Below are 20,672 nucleotides of genomic sequence, written 5' to 3'. Positions count from 1 at the left end.
CATAGCTACGTCACCCTCACGTGACGGTGAGCATGCCTCGATCTTGATCGGGGTGTGTCATTATCTGTATGTTATTTTATTTTTTTAATAAAAAGAAAAGTATGTTATCTTTTTCGATAATGTTGAAACACTTGCATATCTACATGGAAGTCGGTAGTACAATTAACAAGTCTCAGTTGAATATTAATGCCTTCAATTACACTCTTAATATTAATATCCACTTGTGGGTTAACATATTTTATGTGGAGAGGGACAACCAAATTAACTATTAAGTGATTGCAGTAAGAATATATAATATTGTGTTTGGAATAACACGTGATCATGAAATTGTAAATTATAAAACTGTGTTTGGAATCTAGATATATATATATATATATATATATATATATATATATATATATATATATATGCATTTTATTAAATATATATATGCATTTTATTAATTATATAGGCATGTTAAAATACGCGAGTTGATCGTGATTGTTAATGTATATGGAATCTAATTTTATAATGCATAGTGACAATATTAATTTTTACGCACATATAAAGTGATTGTAAAATAGTCATGTTGTTCATGCATTGTGAATATAGTGAGTTAAATTGACAACAACATGAAAGTGAAAATATAAAATTGTATTTGAAATCTATTGATCGTGATCATTCATACATATAAGACATACAATATATTATCGTTCAAATCTTTTGGTTTTTTGAACAAAAACGATATTATCTATGATAAGGGGGAGGGGTGAGCTTAGCTTCACAATGAGTTAGCAATAATATGGTTCAAACTCCGAAAATTGAATCTAAGATCTCTCATTTACAAGTGAAGAAGAACATCATTAGACCGTAATACTAAGTGGTTTCAAATCTTCCTATTTAAACGTGCATAATTGACCTTATCACTACTTTCAAGTAGATGACACCCTACTCGTAGAGATGCATGCCAATGAAAATCCTGACAAAGAGAGAATTAAACATCTAGAATAGGTTTTCCTTTAAAACGAAAAAGTCATTGAACACTAAGATCTAATAGCATTACCATCTGTTTAAATTGCGATGTTTTAAGTTTGAATGATTTGAAGAATGAATTCGATACTACTTTTTATTCATCGACTTCCTTATTTTATATATATATATATATATATATATATATATATATATATATATATAATGTAATAAAAAACAAAAAACCAACAACAAGAATGAAGGGGAGAGGAAAATCGTGAGAAGCAACACGTTGAAGACAATTTTGGTCCGAGGGAAAATGCTATGTGACAGACTCCAGACACTGTGGATTTCACTTGAACTGACCAAACCACCACTCAATCCTTTGGCGTGATTTATACGTTTCAGGGGCAATTTAGGAATCTCAAACAACGTCATAAGCTCCACCTGTAACTAATCAAATTTAGATTAATTTCCATTAACTATAAAATTAAGAAAAAGTATATTAGTGGGAGTAAAAGACATTGATGCAGAGCAATAAACGACAGTGGAGATCTTGTTAGCGTTTCCAACTTCTCATACATATTTCAGAAATCCACAAATTCACCAAAACCCAGTTTCTATTTTTTTCTAAAACCCAATAAATTATGATAAATTGAAAAAAAAAGGAAAAAGAAACGAGCTTTATATCTGTGTTTTCAGTGAATTCGATTCCCAAAGCCCCTTCTTTTCTTTTTCCCGCTATTCTCTGGAATGATGGAGCTTCAGAGTTCAGCAGCGCTGAGATTCTTTCTAGGGTTTCTGCTGCTGTCTATGGCGAATGGGAGATTCGTGGTGGAGAAGAACAGCTTGAGGGTCACATCCCCGGATAAAATCAAGGGCACGTACGACAGTGCCATTGGCAACTTCGGGATTCCTCAGTACGGAGGCAGCATGGCCGGCGCCGTGCTGTACCCGAAGCAGAATCAGAAGGGATGCAAGGAGTTCTCTGAATTTGGGATTAAGTTTGAATCGAGACCCGGAGCTCTCCCAACTTTCGTTTTGGTCGATCGTGGAGGTACCCATTTCGTAATTTTCGATGGTTTGATTTCTTTTGTGAGTTTTGAGGTTCAATTTGATTGCTTTGGTTAATTTAGGAGGTGCCCTTTTTGTATTTTTGAGCAATTTGATGAGTATTATGAGTTTTGGGGGTTCAATTTGCTTGTTTTTGTTAAATTTAGGAGTTACCCTTATTGTAGTTTTGGTAATTTGAATGTTATTTTGAGTGTTTCCGGTTTGAATGGTGTGTTTCGGTTCATTTTGGGGTAACTTTGAGTAGTTTGTGTGCTATTGAAAAATATAAGCTTCAATTGGTCTGTTTTTGTTGGATTTGGAGATTCCATTTTTGGCAAGTCTGAATCAATTAGCTCTTCTTTTGGTTAATCTTGCAGACAGTCATTTCATAAGTCAGATTAATTTGGTTTTTGTTAGCAGAAATTCTTTATTGTTATTGTTTGTATCTGTAAAAGTTACGTATATTAAATTATAATCCTACGTTAGTGATTCTTTAATGTACATATACATAGCCCCCTTTTTTAAGTCGGCATTTCTTGTGTTAAAACTGTTGCTCGTGCTTTCCAGATTGTTTCTTTGCCTTGAAGGTTTGGAATGCCCAGAAAGCTGGGGCTTCTGCAGTTCTTGTTGCTGATGATATTGAGGAGGCATTAATAACCATGGACTCACCTGAAGAGGATGGTTCCACTGCCAAATACATTGAGAACATAACAATACCGTCTGCGCTCATTGAAAAAAGTTTTGGCCAAATTTTAAAGAAAGCAATCAATGCTGGTGATATGGTCAATGTGAATCTCGACTGGAGAGAAGCTGTTCCGCATCCAGATGATCGTGTGGAATATCAACTTTGGACCAACAGCAACGATGAATGTGGGGTTAAATGTGACATGTTGATGGAATTTATGAAGGATTTTAGGGGTGCAGCCCAGATACTTGAAAAAGGCGGTTACACTCAGTTCACACCTCATTATATAACTTGGTACTGTCCTCAGGCATTTACCTTAAGCAAACAGTGCAAGTCTCAGTGCATCAATCATGGAAGATATTGTGCTCCTGATCCAGAACAGGACTTCAGCAGTGGTTACGATGGTAAAGATGTGGTTCTTGAAAATTTAAGGCAGCTATGTGTTTTTAGAGTGGTAAATGAGACCAAAAAGCCTTGGGTATGGTGGGACTATGTAACTGATTTTCAAATTAGATGTCCCATGAAGGAGAAAAAGTACAACAAGGAATGTGCTGATGGTGTCATTAAATCTCTTGGTAAGTCATTATATTTTGCATCTGATGTTTCTTAGAAGATTAATGATTAATGTAGAATGAGCTTCTAATATTCATGTGACGTGTTGTCAGGGCTTGATATTAAGAAGATTGAGAAGTGTATGGGAGACCCTAATGCAGACTCTGAAAATACTGTTCTGAAAGAAGAGCAAGATGCTCAGGTATTTGTTCTTTCCCTTTTATTTTCTATTTTAAGATTTGCAATGGTCCTTGTAGATTTGGAAAAGTGTATGATAGGGTCTAAGAGAAATTTTTTTGGAGGATTATAGAGAAGAAAAGAGTACGAGTAACATATATCCAAGTAATAAAGGATATGTAGATGGAGCAAGTTTAGTGGGAATGGGGGCCCAAATGAGATAGTGGTGAGGATTGAAGATCAGGAAGTACCAAAGAGTAAACGATTTCATTATCTGGATCTATCTTGCAAAATACGGAAAATTAGATGGAGATCTCAACCATAGAATGCAAGCTGGATGGATGAAGTGGAAGAGTGTATTGGGTGTGTTGTGCCATCGTCATATGCCACTAAAGCTCTAGGGAAAATTTTATAGGACGACAATAAGCCTAGTGATGCTTTATGGCACGAAATGTTGGGTCGTCAAAAAGCAATTCGTGCAAAAAATGAGTGCAGCGAAGATGAGAATGCTTCGTTGGACGTGTGGGCACACGAGAAGGGGTAGGATTAAAAATAAGGATATCCAAGGTAAAGTAGGAGTGACTGCAATTGAAGATAAGATGAAAGAAAATCGGTTAAGATGGTTTAGACACGTGAAAGTACAAATGCTCCGGTTAGAAGATGCCACTATGAGACTTAGGCTTAGGCCACAAGGAGTAGAGGAAGACTTAGGAAGTCTTTGAAAGAGACTATAAGAAAAGATATGGAGTACTTGGATCTAACAGAAGACTTGGCACAAAACCGAGCGCAGTGGCATTCTAGGATTCATACACCGACCCCATCTAGTGGGATAAGGCTTGGTTGTTGTTGGCTCTGCAATGTGATTCTTTGAATTGGTGATATTAGTTTAGTTATTTATACTTGCTTGACGGGAACACTCTTTGTAGGTTGGAAAAGGATCAAGAGGTGATGTAACCATATTGCCTACCCTTGTTGTCAATAATCGCCAATACCGAGGTTTGTCCTTGTTTTTTTGTTTCTCAGATAACAATTGAGAAGCTTCCATCTCTAAACTATTTGCTTGCAGGCAAGTTGGAGAAAGGTGCAGTTCTGAAGGCCATCTGTTCTGGGTTTGAGGAAACTACTGAGCCAGCTGTTTGTCTGAGTACTGGTATGCCCCTTTTGTTATCGTGGTGTTTCTTATCTCTTTCTGATTGTTTTTATTCCAAAATTAAGTTCTGGTTTACTATTTATTCATGGTAGATGTGGAGACGAATGAGTGCTTGGATAATAATGGTGGTTGCTGGCAGAATAAAGCAGCCAACCTCACAGCCTGCAAGGTATAAATTGTAACCTACTGGCTTATCATTTATCTTTTGAAAATTGAAAGAAATGGGTATTCTAACTCTTGCTTTTGGTGACTATGGTTTGTTTCCTCAGGATACATTTCGTGGAAGGGTATGTGAGTGCCCTCTGGTTGATGGTGTGCAATTTAAAGGAGATGGTTACACTACCTGTGAAGGTAACAATAAAAGATACCCTAAAACGGCCATAAAATTTAACTAGGGAAGCCAAATTTGAGGGAATTAATATGCACATATTTTCTTTTATTCTTCTTCATTGTAATAAAATAATAGCTCAGGTTCGCCTAAAAAAAAGGATAGCTCAGATCCTTCCTTTTTTTCCAAACATATTTTTCCTTGTTCTGCAATATGACTTTTTGTTGAGGAATATTACCTTTCATTTCCAGCGAGTGGGCCTGGGAGGTGCAAGGTAAACAATGGAGGTTGTTGGCATGAAGCTCGAGATGGGCATGCATTCACTGCTTGCACAGTAAGTGGTTTTGTGCATTCCCATTTTCTGTATAAGAAAACTCTGACTGCCATTGGTTTTTATTCGCGTATCAAATGATTGAATTTTAAGTAAGGTTATTTTCTGGACAGGATAATGGAGAGGTCCAATGTCAGTGTCCTCCTGGGTTTAAAGGCGATGGTGTTAAAAGTTGTGAAGGTAAGAAAAATTATCGCCTTGGCATGTCCTGTTGATGGTTTTCAGCTCAGAATAAATCTACTATGTTGTATACATCTAAAAAGACGTAGTTCAGACCACTCGAAATTAAGTATGCGCTTCCTTTTTATTTGTTTTATTTTTTTTAAGTTTCATTCTGAATCAGCATAAACTTACAAATGGATTAATGTCCCAGTGGTGCATCAAGACAATCTACAGAAGTTGTTAACCGTGCTATGCTATATTGAACTGAATGGTTTGCTTGTATATGCTTATGCATGAAAGATCTACTGGAGTATTCTTCCATGATTTCATATTTTAACCGGAGACTATGGCCTTGCACAAATAGGAAGTAATGGGACTCGCTACCAAACTGCAGTAATATGTAGAACCCATGAATTTTAGGTCACAGCAATTATGCCCCTAGCACTGTATATTTATTATTCTCCTTCAGATGCTTTGGTGTTTAAGTTTCGAATGATTGAGGATGGGCAAACAGTAAAAGTCTCTACAAGCTAGGTTTTGGAGCTTCTCATTCAGTTGGTTTGCCCTACTGGTTAAGTTATACTTGAACCTGCCGTAAATTTTATAAAACTACATGTTATTGATAATTTAGTGAAATTTAGCTTTATCCATATCATTGTGGTAAGCAAGTGGGTGATCCATGTCAAGCAAATATCCATTTGAATGGTCATTTAATTTTGTTCTACATTTATGCGGTCAACTAGGGATCAGTGTAGAGGTTTTGTGGCATGCTGAACTTCTTAACTTGTCATTAATCAAAGTAGCCAATATAACATAAAAGTAGATCATCATCCAGAATCTTTGCAATGAAATATCTTGGATCTAATTGTTGCTAAATTTTTTTTTAAAACTCAGATATTGATGAATGCAAAGAGAGGAAAGCCTGTCAGTGCCCTGAATGTAGCTGTAAAAATACCTGGGGGAGTTATGATTGCTCGTGCGGTGGAAATCTTCTGTATATCAGGGACCATGATACCTGCATAAGTGAGTCCAGCAACTCGAGCTTTTAATGTTTACGAGTTCTGAATATATATACTGTAAGTGCTTATTCTGATGTACTCCCCTTGGTAATCTGCAGGTAAGGCTTCTGGTGGGGGAAAGTCTGCGTGGGTTGCTGTGTGGGTTATTTTATTAGGCTTGGCGATGGCTGCTGGTGGGGCATACCTCGTGTACAAATACAGATTACGAGTGAGCTTTCTGTGCTTTGTTTCTTCATTGCAGACTTCATGTATATCATTGTTAAGTCTGGAGTCTCCTATTAATTGTGGTATTATTGGATCATCTTTAGTGGTTGTCCTGAGGTTGATAAAATTGTATTTATCGATGATCAATGCATCAGGTGAACTCTGGTTGTGCATGGATTGTGATGCAATTGTTTTAATTTTTGAATATCTAAAACTTGAACATGTTTTAACCAAAAAAGAAAAGATAGAACATTTCCATAGAAGTATGGAACTCATGGTGAAGTACAGTGGAACCATTTATTCTTAGTGGCAGGGCTGCATATTGATGGGGTGTTGACCCCAACCTATTGGCAGGGAAATGGACTGTCGTGCATTAGAATTGTCTGTGTTTAGTGAAACCGCATAAGTTACCAGTCGGATAATGGAACAAATTTGCTTGCGCATACATGGGTTTTTGTATGCGGGTAGATTTTAGGGTCAAAATTGACAACAATCTTCCTACTGTCTTTAATTATGTGTCTTGTGTGGTTGACTTCAATGTACATGAGCTTTACGATAGTATGAGGGTACTAACTATACCTATCACACTATTGATTTTGGTGTGTTGAAACCTTCATGGTTAAAGACTGGCTGTGTCTCGGACTACGAAATCTACTTTGATTTGCATTCACAAGTCTTTTAATCAACTTTTTAACCTGTGAGGACTGCTATAGTTAGATGATGATTTTATTGTGGGAGTTGATTAAAGTGAGGATACAAAACTCTTCCACTTTTTTGTTGTTGATTCAGGTTGCTGATACTTTCAATTATATTTTTGCAGTCATACATGGATTCGGAGATAAGAGCTATAATGGCACAATATATGCCTTTGGACAGCCAAGCCGAAGTTCCAAATCATGTGAACGAGGAGAGGGAATGAAGATGGAACTCCATTATTGCACGTTGAGGATTTTATATGGCGCAGCATGGATATGGATTGTTATACATCTTTCTTTTGTAGTCTCGAATGTTTGTTTGAGCATAATCTTTCATATTCCTCTACGTTGTATCGGACTGTAAATGAATGCAGATTAGAACGTCTTGTTTCGTAGGACTGTAGCATGCCAATCCCTTGGAGTAAGGTCGATTGCAAGGAGTGTAGGTCTAGTGTCAGAAAAAGTCTCTTCCCATCCTCAAATATTGAATCCTTTCCATTTAGTTAATCTGTTGTTATTCTGTAACTTGCTATTGCCTGAAAGTTGAGACTGACTTCATGTTATAACTTATACCTTATTCATGTTATAGTTATAATTTTTATGCAAGAAACAGTTTTGTTTTGATGTTCTTTGCTTGCTGTTGTTGTGGTTTCCTAAAGGTCCGTTTCATAACCATTTCGTTTTTCATTTTCATTTTCTAGCTACAAAATTGATAGGATTAAACAAAGGTTTGTGAGTGGAGAAAAGGTGTGATAATTGTTTTCCTGCCTAAGAGCATCTCCACCACCACCTTTGAGTACTCATTTAAGGACTTAAAGAGAATCTTTGTGTTCCTAAAAGAATATTGCCTTCAATGGGTGAGTTTTTATATTAGAATTCCTAAATTTGAAGCTTTAATAGATTTTAGACGATAATTTGATTAGGTGCATATTTTTTGTTTATGTTAACATTTTTTGAATTAATTAAAAGGAAAACTAATGAAAAAGATTTAAAAACTTTGAGTTTTAACAATAAAAACAAAATAAAGGGTAAAGTGAATAGTACCAGGATTGATTTTTTAGTATAAAAATATGGTTTTTCGTTAAAGTAAACAATACCGGGAGTTTTTTTTGTTAAAGTTCCCTTACTTAAAGGCTTAAATGTGAAAAATGGTTCTTGTGTTTTACTCTATCATCCAATTTAGCTCTTGTGTTTTCAATTTGGTCAAATTTGTCCCTATGTTTACATCTGTTAGCTAATTAAAGACAATCCATTAAATGGCCGTTAAAAATTGATATGTGCCAAGCACGTGAGAGGACAAAAATGTAATTTTATGTACACCTACTAAACAGATACGATACATATCTTTAGAAATTGATGCTTCGTTCAATTCACTTGAGTACTATGTAATTTAGGACATGTCAATTTTAACTGTCTTTTAACGGATTGTCATGAATTGACTAACAGATGTAAACAGAGGAACCAATTTGGCCAAATTGAAAACACATGGACTGATTTGGTCGATAGAGTAAAACACAAGGATCATTTTGACATTTAAGTCTTAAATATACTATGTATTCAGTGAGTCCATATACTTTATGATCCACTAGAGATTTATTTTGTCCACATATTTGTTTTATACTTAATTTATACGGTGGTTGTCCCTATTTAGAGATTCTACTAAAAATGATCTAAGTGCATATGGGTGTCTAATTAATATAAATTCAAAAAAATACCTAAACTATTTGTACAATCAGGATAATTGATCCACAAATTCTCAGGCACTCTATAAACTTTATTTTTACGTTCTCTCTGTTGTGCTAAGATAGCACCAAACCCTTTAGAACCAACTCTTTGTTAACCCACAGGAAATATATCAAATGAAATGCAAGAACAAAATATTAAAGACACCAAGATTTTAACAAGGTTCCTTAACAGTCAGTGTAACTGGAGTACGTCCTCGGAGCAGTAGGAGCTCACCCAATAATCCACTATCAACCAAATGGGAGTTTACAAAGTGTTGGCAATCTCACAACCCAAATAACCCAATACACCCAATAACTCTCACACTCTAAAGAAACAAATAGAGAAAGAAATATAGTGATTAATTTCTTCTCTATACAAAGCTCAAAGCTATTACAACAATAACACTTTGATGGAGTGAGAACTATCCAATGAAAGGAACAACAACTCCTTCTCTCAAAATGGTACTGCAGCAGTACCTTCTTTCTCTCCCTCTCTTCTCTTCGGCTCACAAATTTTTCTGCTCTCTTAAAAAAACAAAAGGGCAGCAACTCCCTCATCATAACATAGCCTTCATTCAAGTCACCCCGTGACTTCCCATGGACCAAGAAAACTTTAGACAAAAATCCCTTTTCTTTTCCCCAAAATAAGGAAGAGACATAATTATTTTGTCTACCTTTTTCTTTATAATTTTTTATAGTCAAAAGTTGGCCACTTGGCCACATACTCCAACAATCTCCACCTTGGCCAAGTTCCGAAAAACGCCATGATAAGCCAACCAACACAATTAACACACAACATCACTCCCAAACACTAGCAAGAGAACAACTCATGCCGAGCCAAATGCTCCAAAACTCCTACTGCTCAACGCCTTCTTTATATAGGCAAAATGTGAGCCAAGTTCAAGCAATGAACAAACTTGGCTACACCAACAACCTTAGTCAACATATCAGCGGGGTTGTCTTTAGTTAGAATCTTCTGGAGAATGATTTCCCCTTCACCAACAATTTCACGAACAAAGTGATAACGCACATCTATGTGCTTGGTCCTCGCATGATGAACCTGATACTTAGCCAAATAAATGGCACTCTGACTATCACAATGTACCTCCACCTGCTTCTGATCAACCCCCAAATCTCTAATCAGCCCATGTATCCAAATGGCCTCCTTTATAGCTTCAGCAACTGCCATATATTCAGCCTCTGTAGTAGACAAGGCAACAGACGACTGCAAAATGGACCTCCAACAAACTGGCCCTTTAGCCATAGTAAACACATAGCCTGTAGTAGACTTCTTTCCATCCAGATCACCTGCATAATCTGAATCAACATAACCAACTGCAAAATGACCAATACCAGAGTCATCTCTCTCAAAGCATAAACCAACATCTCGAGTACCATGGAGATACCTCAATATCCACTTAGCTGCTTGCCAATGTTCTTTACCTGGATTATGCATATATCGACTCACCATGCCAACTGCATGAGCAATATCCGGTCTAGAGCATACCATTGCATACATCAAACTACCAACCAAATTTGCATATGGTATATTTTTCATTTGCAGCTTCTCTTTATCATTTTTAGGACATTGTAGAGAACTCAATTTAAAATGAGGAGCCAAAGGGGTACTAACCGGTTTGGTTGAATCATGAACTCCAAACTTCCGAATCAACTTCTCAAGGTATTGTCTTTGATTCAAACTGACCAAACCCTTCTCTCTATCTCTAGTGATCTCCATGCCAAGGATCTTCTTCGCTTCACCAAGATCCTTCATCTCAAACTCATTCTTCATTTGCTTCTTCAATTTTTCAATCTCTTCAACATTTTTTGAGGCAATCAACATATCATCAACATATATCAACAAATAAATGAAAGACCCATCTTGCAACTTCTTGAAGTACACACAATGATCATATTGACTTCTAGAATAATTTTGGCCTCTCATAAATTTATCAAACCTCAAATACCATTGCCTTGGAGATTGCTTCAAGCCATAAAGTGATTTCTTCAAGTTGCAAAACAAATTTTCCTTCCCTTTCACTATATACCCATCCGGTTGACACATATAAATCTCTTCATTCAAATCACCATGTAGGAAAGCCGTCTTCACATCGAGTTGCACAAGCTCAAGATCATATTGTGCAACAAGAGCTAACATAATACGAATTGAGGAGTGCTTCACAACTGGAGAAAATATTTCATTGTAGTCAATGCCCTCCTTTTGTGCATACCCTTTAGCAACTAATCTTGCTTTAAATCTCACATTGCTTTTCTCATCAGTATCTTCCTTCTTGGCATACACCCATTTGCAACCGATAGCTTTCTTGCCCTTAGGCAATTTAGCTAACTCCCAAGTCTTGTTCTTCAAGAGAGAATTCATCTCATCACCCATGGCATTGCACCACCTCTTCTTCTCCTCACTCTCAATGGCTTCCTCAAAATTGGATGGAATCTCTTCAGTGATAATAGGAAGAGCAAAAGCAACATAGTCACTATACCGAGCTGGCTTGATAATTTGTCTCTTTCCTCTGTTCTTGGCAATAGACTCTTGAGGTGAAACTTGCTCTTCAACTTGAATAGAATCTTCAAGTTCAACTTCTTCAACATCCTCATGGTCTCCAACTTCTTCACTTGTAGTGACTTCAACATCAGCGGAAATAGGATTTGAAGTACCAGAGGCAACTTTCTCAAGCTCCACCTGTTGGACATCTTTCACATTCTTCTCAGAGACTTTGTACATACTTTCTTCATCAAATGTCACATCTCTACTGATTACAAGTTTTTTCATCTCTGGGCACCACAACCTGTAACCTTTGACACCACTACTAAAACCAAGAAAGATAGCCTTTTTGGCTCTAGGATCAAGTTTATTTTCAGTCACATGAAAATAAGCAGGTTAACCAAAAATACGGATATAGTCATAATCAGAAGAAGGTTTTCCAGTCCATACCTCTATTGGTGTCTTACCCTGAACAGCAGCTGAGGGTAACCGATTGATGATGTGACATGCATAATTAACTGCTTCTGCCCAAAATGACTTGCTTAAACCCAACTAGGACAACATACATCTAACCTTCTCAAGCAAGGTTCGATTCAATCTTTCTGCAACTCCATTTTGTTGTGGAGTTCCCCGAACACTGAAATGTCTCACAATTCCTTCCTCTTTGCAAACTTTAAAGAAAGGATCGGATGTGTATTCACCACCATTATCCGATCTCAAAATCTTAATCTTTCTCCCAGTCTGGTTCTCAACCATTTTCTTCCAACCCAAGAAAATGTTTAACACCTCACTCTTGTGCTTCATAGTGTAGACCCAAGACCTTATTGAATAATCATCAACAAAGGTCACGAACCAATGTCTACCACTCAAAGAGGGAGTCTTTGTAGGACCCCAAACATCCGAATGCACATAATCAAGAATGCCCTTCGTCTGATGTACAGCAGTACCAAACTTCACTCTAGTTTGCTTCCTCAAGACACAATGCTCGCAAAAATCAAGCTTACAAGTCGTGGCACCTTTTAGAAGACCTTTTTTCACAAGCCCGTGTAGAGCTTTCTCACCGGCATGGCCTAATCTCATATGCCACAGTCTAGTAGTATCTGAATCAGATGTGCCCATATTTTCAGAGACTACAGATGCTTCACCTGTCACAGTGCTTCCCTTCAATAAATACAAATGGCCACATCTAGGAGCTTTCATCACAACAAGTGCACCATAAGTAACTTTCAATGTCTGTCCATCTGAATGAAACCTGAAACCCTTAGATTCCAAAGTACCCAAAGAAATAAGATTTTTCTTCAAATTCGGTACATACCGAACACCTGTCAACTCTTTAACCATGCCATCATGCAACTTCAAACGAACTGTACCAGTCCCTTTTGTTGTGCAAGGATTGTCATCTCCCATGAACACAACGCTACCATCAAACTCTTTCAAGCTTGAAAACCAATCCTTGTGAAGAGTCATATGATGAGTACAACCCGTATCCAACACCCACTTAGTAGCACAATCAAATGATGAGGAAGTGGTTAAAGCAAAATCAGAAAAATCTGTTTCAACCTCAGCAACATTGGCTTCAGAACTTTCTTTTCCTTTGGTGTTCAACTTAGGACAATCTTTCTTCCAATGACCCTTATTACGACAAAAGGCACATTCATCCCTTTCCAAAGGTTTTCTACCTTTAGAGTTTCCTCTAGGTCGAGATTGTGATTTTTTCCTACTAGAAGATGACCTCCTCTCCGATAATCTACCTCTAACAAATAAAGCTTCAGAGGTACTATCATGATTTTTATCTCTATGCCTCATTTCATAATTCATCAAGGCATTTGACACATCTTTAAATTTCACAGTTTCTTTACCATGCATAATAGTGGTAACAAAATGCTCATAAGAGTCCGGCAAGGAATTCAACAATATTAAGGCCTTATCTTCATCCTTAATATCCTCATCTAAATTTAACAAGTCGGCAATCAACTTATTAAAAGCATCAAGGTGTCTAATCATTTTTGTACCTTCTTTGTATTGGAAGCGGTAGAGCTTTTTCTTCAAGTGTAGCCGGTTCTCTGCACTCTTCGTCATATACTTGTCTTCCAATTTTTACCACAACACACTTGCTACCGTCTCCCGCATCACAAAATACTTCTGAGTTTTTGCAAGGCACAACCGAATTGAAGAGCAAGCCCACAAATTTAATTTCTCCCATTCCGGCTTCGACATAGCTTCTGGCTTCTCTCCCAAAGCGGTAAGTAGATCTTGTTGAGCCAACACATCTTTGACCTCACATTGCCACATCCCGAAGTTATTTGTGCCATCAAACTTTTCCACTTCGAACTTTGCATTTTGCACCGTAGTTCTTGCGAACCCGGAGCTGCTTCCAAAAGGATTTTCATCTTGCCCGTCTGACATCTTTGGCAACTAGACAGTACCCAAGAGCAACCAGTGCTCTGATACCAATTGTTGTGCTAAGATAGCACCAAACCCTTTAGAACCAACTCTTTGTTAACCCACAGGAAATATATCAAATGAAATGCAAGAACAAAATATTAAAGACACCAAGATTTTAACGAGGTTCCTCAACAGTCAGTGTAACTGGAGTACGTCCTCGGAGCAGTAGGAGCTCACCCAATAATCCACTATCAACCAAATGGGAGTTTACAAAGTGTTGGCAATCTCACAACCCAAATAACCCAATACACCCAATAACTCTCACACTCTAAAGAAACAAATAGAGAAAGAAATATAGTGATTAATTTCTTCTCTATACAAAGCTCAAAGCTATTACAACAATAACACTTTGATGGAGTGAAAACTATCCAATGAAAGGAACAACAACTCCTTCTCTCAAAATGGTACTGCAGCAGTACCTTCTTTCTCTCCCTCTCTTCTCTTCGGCTCACCAATTTTTCTGCTCTCTTAAAAAAACAAAAGGGCAGCAGCTCCCTCATCATAACATAGCCTTCATTCAAGTCACCCCGTGACTTCCCATGGACCAAGAAAACTTTAGACAAAAATCCCTTTTCTTTTCCCCAAAATAAGGAAGAGACATAATTATTTTGTCTACCTTTTTCTTTATAATTTTTTAAAGTCAAAAGTTGGCCACTTGGCCACATACTCCAACACTCTCATGTCAATTTTCATTGAATATTTTAAGGAAAAATCGAGCACATGAGCTCAATTGCATAGACAAACACTGTTAACTAGTTGAGCTACAAATTACTTGTATCTTTGTTGTGTCAATTAAGTTTACATACGGATGCTGAATGGTCAGAAATGCAAAAAGTTAGCTGTGTTGACTCATAGTAGTTGACATTGACTCCGACTCTTAACCCACAAATTCTTAGGCACCCTGCGCTTCTCAGTGCAACTGCAAATAAAAAAGAATTGAATTGAAGATGAATAGGATTGAGGAGGAGTTGGAATGAGGAGGAATCAGAATCAGATTTCTATTGAAAATGTTTACTTGAATGTTCTGGAATCGGAATAAAAATAGCATTGATTTCATTTGTGCTGTTTACTAGTTCACATAAATCCGAATGAATACCACTATGATTACTAAAATACCCTTATTTATATAATAGTTAATTGGATTATTTTTTAAAGTAAATTAATTATATTATTATGACCAAGAACATGACAATATTGATTTTTAATAGACTTGCTTTTGTTGGAACATTTATAAAATTTGAAAAATTTGAATTCTTTTGTTTATGGGTTGGTTAAAGAGAGAAGAAATTTGAAGATAACATAACCAACACAAGAGATGGAGACTGAATGGTGCTGGGTAGCGGGAATGGGTGGGCATGGAAATTGACTCTCCATAAATTATTTAAAGGTATAATGAGCAAGACAAGTTGATTCCCTATTCCGGGCTTCACACAAAATTGAAATACTACCTTCATCCAAGGAGCTCAATTCCTCTACTTTGGAGGAATTGAATTCCTAAATTTGTATGGACCCCATATTTTTTTATTCCCTAATATTTAGTAAACGCAAGAGTAACTCGTAATCGGAATCCAACTCTGCCATTTGATTCCAATTACGGTTACGTAAACACACGTAGTTAATGCAACCTTAAAGACGAGCATTTTATTCGGCCGTGACGCCCTCGTTTGCTCTTACTGACTCATGGCGACTGCTTACAAATGATTGAGGATGGCATAATGGTCGAGTGCCTGTGTGTGTCTGGTCAATCATGAACTCGATCGGTTTTGTTGACTTTATCAGTCAACTTTCAATCATTTTGTAGGTAATATTGCATTAGAAATAAGGGTTTGAATATAGACATCCAACAATGCATAAGGATTTGAGGAAAACTGAATGTATGTGAATTGGCAATGTCATCGAATACATTTATATAGAATTACCATATAATACATTGAAGAACACATGGTGTATAAGGATTAGCAATAACACGTCAATGTTTCTCGTGTATTTGTTCCTGTAGTGTATGCAGATTGAGAATAACAGGTCAATAATACGGATTAGAAAAAGCGGCAGTGATCCAAGGCGGAGACGACAGGTGAGATGTGATGGTTCAATGGCAGCCGTAGATGCATGGTGTGGCTCAAGCAGGAGGTTCTGATCAGACAATGAAAACAGGGATGATTTCTGGGTTTCACGACTTCGTATCCTACAGACCTTTTTTTTTCACAAACTAAACCGAAGAACAACTGTATCAGAACAAACAACGGACAAGACAACAAACAAACTGCAAGTGGCCTTTTACTATAGTAGTAGAAAGGTGTTGAGTTCTTACATGACGGCGTGTGTTCAAACCTGTTAGCGGCTAATCTAACATCTAATCCAACAAAATCTATCGTTTGATAAAAAAAAAGAATACACAAACCAATACAAAGAAGAGGAACGTGACAAGACAAACAAACTAGCTACCAAGAACAAATTCAACCCTGAAGGATCAAACTTGCTCTGGTACCAAGTTGAATATTAGAGTACGCAATGAACAATTGAACTAAATGAATATAAAATTTTATTAAATGGAATTGTCAAAAATGCTATATGAACTGAAGAGACTACATTTCGACTGAGTTGTTTCCCAAATTATATTACAAGCTATCTTTATAGCCATATAAACCTAAAAAAACCCTAATGTGTAAATGCCAAAAATACCATGATACAAAATCAAATCAAATCTCTAATTAGTTTTCTAAATAAACCTAATAAATTCCTACATTTAAAGCAATAGGGATTGCAATGCGTTGTAATTTGAGGAAGGATTGGCAATGACACGTCACTTTTTAACAAATTATTTGTCTTTTTTTTTTCACTTTTAGAAAATTGACAAATTTTGAATTTGGACTAATAAGTCATGTTACTAATTTTCATTGACAACTGTTATCACATACATCATAATAGAATATAAATCCTCAATTTAAAACAAACTTCAAATAAATGTATAAATATATATGTGCTTAATTAGGAAATCACAATGGTTAAGTCAAATTGGAGACTTCCACTAGAATATTTTTTTTTCCAACATCACCTTTATTATCATCATTCTGAAGTGGAAGAATAACATCTACAGAACAATCATCCTATCACAGTAACATGAATCAAGTCATTCAACCAAAATTGAGTAAATTGTAGGAGATCTAGTTTTGGTAGTGGAGCTCACAGCTCAGCTGCTACGATTCGATAAAATAATTAGGACTTTACTACTCTGCATAACTAATTCTTTTTTATGGAAAATGCTGTAGAACCTAACTTCTTTGCGAACAGTTATCTCAACTTTGTCACATAAGTTGAGAGTTGAGAGAAGTATAGAATTCCAAAGCATTTTCCAATCTCAAAATTTTTATGATTGCTGTGGTGTGGTGAGCTTCAGATCAAGTCCTAAGTTCATTCCACTGTAATAGATGGGAGCATACATCCACGTATCATCAGAGCTTAACAGCTACAAAACCACAAACAAGGGGACAAAAAAAAAAAAAAAACCAATATCAGTATCTACTCTCAGATAGAGTAATTGCTCTATGGACACATAAACCGACATATTTGCTGAGACACTCTCTACTGCAGGTGAGTTCTACGTCCAATAGAAAGGCCCAACCATACTATAGTGTCATTTTCGTGTTTCTTTGAATAGAATTATTGTTTCAGATTTCATTTTAAACCTTCTTAATTAGACCATTTGATTTTGTTATTACCTTGATTTGGAGTTGTAAAAATTTCACATAATGGACAGCTTCCTCAAGCATTGTGCTAATATCAACCTGCATTTTCACGCATCTAAGTTAGATATTTGAGAATTCAATCTGCATCATGTTTTTTTGGACAAAATATTATGTCTCAAGGAATTATGACTACCTTTGTTCCATTGGGGATAAGGCCCTGCAGGACTCTCAGCCTCGCATTTATTTTCTCTCTTCTTTTCTGCACGACAGAAGAAAAATAGAAAAATGAGCTATTTTACAAATGGAAAGTGATTTTGGGACACCAGGTTTATTTCTGGTCTTCGATCGAATAGATTATAAAAAAAATCAAGAGATAAAAATAAATAGGAATGTGCAAGTGGAGAAAATTGGTGTGCATATATCATTTTCTTAAAGGAAAATAGACGCAGTCTATAAAACCTTTTTATAGTGTATAGGAACTCACCCTTGCATAGAGGCTTTGGGGATCAGTGGCTGACCCCCTTCTAGCTCTTGATTTGCCACTCAAGTTGAGAGCTGCAACCTCTGTTGGACTCAAGCTTGAAGTTGAAGTAATACTAACTCCACTCAGCTCCTGAGAATTCTCATGGGAATGTGAGGCAACAATATTGGACTGATCATCTCCTGAGCAGCAACTGTAGCTCTGTCTGTTGAGCCCAGCGGCATTACCGTCTTCTTCATTGTTGCTAGCTGTCACCTGCTGGCTTTTCTTTGCCTTTATGTTCCTCTTATTCATTTGAACCTGCATTGTATTTATGATAAAAAAATGCTCAAATAAACCAACTCCTGTATTATTATTATATTTTTAAGAAATGGTAACAATTAAGTAAATAATTTTGACAGAAGGGTGAGAAAAATATACTTACATTTTCTAAGCTTTGAGATACTTTCAATGAATTCTTGGTGGGGTTAATTTCCTCCATGGATTGTTCTTTTACTGCAGTCATATCAAATCTCTGATTGCCAAGGGCCACAGCTTCCGCCGGGTTTCCACCACTCTCTTCTGCATTGCCATCGCTTGTTTCTTGGTTCAAGCATTGATCATGATCTCCTTCAATGAGAGAGGAATTTAGGGTTTTGATCACATCTCCAGCACCAAAATCAATAGACATAGAGATTTTGCTGTTGTTTGTTACCAACATGGGGTGAGAAGATTCACTCAAGTAGTAACTCTCACTGCTTGAAGTGGGGTAAAAAGTCCTATTACCACCACTAAAATTACCCTCCAGTGAATTTGAATAAGATGTTTCTGATGAATAATAATTTGAACCTTCATAGTTGCCACCAGACCAAAAAGCATCCGGAGCTATTCCCATGCTTGATGTTTGGTTTGAAAATTTTCCAAGCAACTGGGACATGAAATCTACCTCCTCAGCAATGTACATCCCACTGAGAGAGGTCCATTCTCCCTCTGAAACAGCTTCACTATGCTCCATTTTTGCCAAAGGAACAAAAAGGATTGTCTTTATTCTAAATTAAGGGATGCTGTATGAATGAGTGGTGGAAATGAAATTAAAGTGACTATATTTATACCCAACTGTGAACTCAATTATAATAATACAGAATGATGTCATTAATCATATCCAGGGTTTAGTTAATCTGAACAATGCCATAACAAGTCATAATTCTTTGAAAACCAATTTGCAGGATTCCCTGCTGGGGCCAAGACAGCTCAGATGGAATCAAGGTACATAACATAACTTTAAAAACAACGCAGAAATTATGGTTCGAGAGTGAAGGGAATAGTACTCTGTAGTGTCATGGGCAAGTAATTGTTGTCATGGACAAGTAATTATCACTATATGATTAGTTAGTAACTTAAAAAAAGGGTTTAGTATGACAATCACGCACCCACATGGTATTACCAACAACAACAACAAAGTCATATTCCACTAAGTGAGGTCGGCGGTATGAATCTTAGAACATCATTGCGCGCGATTCTATTTCGTTAGATCCAAATATTCTAAATCTTTTTTTAGAGTTTCTTTCCAAGTCTTCTTAGGTCTTCCTCTACCCTTCGGCCTTGAAACTCTATCTTGTAATCTCATCTTCTAACCGGAGCGTCTGTAGGTCTTCATTTCACATGTTCAAACCACCTTAACTGATTTTCTCTCATCTTTCCTTCAATTTCAACTACTTCTACTTTAACTCAGATATCCTCTTTCCTAATCTTATCCTTTCTCGTGTGCCCACACATTCAACGAAGCGTTCTCATCTTCGCTAGACTCATTTTATGTACGTGTTGATGCTTTACGGTCCAACATTTCGTGCCATAAAGCATTATTGGCCTTATTGCCATCCTATAAAAATTTTCCTTGAGCTTTAGTGGCATACGACAGTTGCACAACACACCCGATACACTCTTACAGATATTATAACACATGTATTTTTTATCAATATTAACCCAAGTTCAAGAAATATATATATCTAACTTATCTTCAACCCATATTATACTATGAATAACATCACTAGTGCTTATGAAAAGTCTGATATTTCTAATTTAATACTAATATTTAGCTTAAATTTGTGAGAAACAAAATTTTAGCCCATCCTAAACCTAATTTGCACTCTATGCTCCAACAAAAGAAAAATACTAACCCATTGCTATGTAAATTCCTAGCTCCGCATCCCTCTCCACCGTCGCACTAAAAAATTACTTCTGGAAAGAGAGATGCTTGCTTGAGAGAATGATATTTGGTGAAGTTGGTGGAGAGAGAATCACACATGGCAACCAACCAAAAGAACGTGGGAGTAATTAAGAAGCATATATATATTGGTTCAACTGATATTGATAGCGACATGAACAAATAGGCTGCTGAGATCATGCTAAAAGGGTCTAAAGTCTAACATTCTCCAATATTTTCTGGAACCAGACGGTGTTATCTGCAGAGTGGATTGTTGTCCCCTCTCGATGTTTTTATAACTCATAATCCAATGACATTGATCCACATAAGTGTTAGAAAAGATTCCATAA

General features: G+C 36.6%; 2 protein-coding genes across 2 annotated transcripts; one reads left to right on the top strand and one right to left on the bottom strand.

Moving 5' to 3' along the window:
- The first annotated feature begins 1,413 nt into the window (after positions 1-1,413).
- LOC103412064 (vacuolar-sorting receptor 3-like) lies at positions 1,414-7,928 on the top strand. Its single transcript, XM_008350666.4, has 12 exons — positions 1,414-2,005; positions 2,569-3,261; positions 3,352-3,440; positions 4,342-4,411; positions 4,482-4,565; positions 4,658-4,734; positions 4,835-4,916; positions 5,145-5,227; positions 5,338-5,404; positions 6,281-6,409; positions 6,504-6,613; positions 7,430-7,928. The coding sequence occupies exons 1-12, from the start codon at positions 1,702-1,704 to the stop codon at positions 7,526-7,528; spliced, it is 1,887 nt and encodes a 628-aa protein (XP_008348888.2). The 5' UTR covers positions 1,414-1,701; the 3' UTR covers positions 7,529-7,928.
- A 9,081-nt stretch (positions 7,929-17,009) lies between these two features.
- On the bottom strand, positions 17,010-19,134 carry LOC114827275 (transcription factor bHLH139-like). The gene is made up of 5 exons (XM_029108924.2): positions 18,565-19,134; positions 18,144-18,440; positions 17,853-17,918; positions 17,693-17,758; positions 17,010-17,439 (listed from the first exon to the last, which is right to left on the bottom strand). Exons 1-5 carry the CDS (start codon positions 19,132-19,134, stop codon positions 17,341-17,343), a joined length of 1,098 nt encoding a protein of 365 aa, XP_028964757.1. The 3' UTR covers positions 17,010-17,340.
- Between the last annotated feature and the right edge of the window lie 1,538 nt (positions 19,135-20,672).

Source organism: Malus domestica, chromosome 10, assembly GCF_042453785.1.
Source record: "Malus domestica chromosome 10, GDT2T_hap1".
NCBI lineage: Eukaryota > Viridiplantae > Streptophyta > Magnoliopsida > Rosales > Rosaceae > Malus > Malus domestica.
This window is presented reverse-complemented; position numbering and strand designations above follow the sequence as displayed.

What these genes read in the sequence shown, in the direction of transcription:
- LOC103412064 (XM_008350666.4), top strand. Translation starts at nt 1,702, where the DNA reads ATGATGGAGCTTCAGAGTTCAGCAGCGCTGAGATTCTTTCTAGGGTTT. An exon ending in TGGTGTCATTAAATCTCTTG is followed by an intron (nt 3,262 to 3,351) that starts GTAAGTCATTAT and finishes ACGTGTTGTCAG; the next exon opens with GGCTTGATATTAAGAAGATT. An exon ending in ATGCATTCACTGCTTGCACA is followed by an intron (nt 5,228 to 5,337) that starts GTAAGTGGTTTT and finishes TTTTCTGGACAG; the next exon opens with GATAATGGAGAGGTCCAATG.
- LOC114827275 (XM_029108924.2), bottom strand. Translation starts at nt 19,134, where the DNA reads ATGGAGCATAGTGAAGCTGTTTCAGAGGGAGAATGGACCTCTCTCAGT. An exon ending in CCCAAAGCCTCTATGCAAGG is followed by an intron (nt 17,919 to 18,143) that starts GTGAGTTCCTAT and finishes TCTGTCGTGCAG; the next exon opens with AAAAGAAGAGAGAAAATAAA. An exon ending in TTATCCCCAATGGAACAAAG is followed by an intron (nt 17,759 to 17,852) that starts GTAGTCATAATT and finishes GTGAAAATGCAG; the next exon opens with GTTGATATTAGCACAATGCT.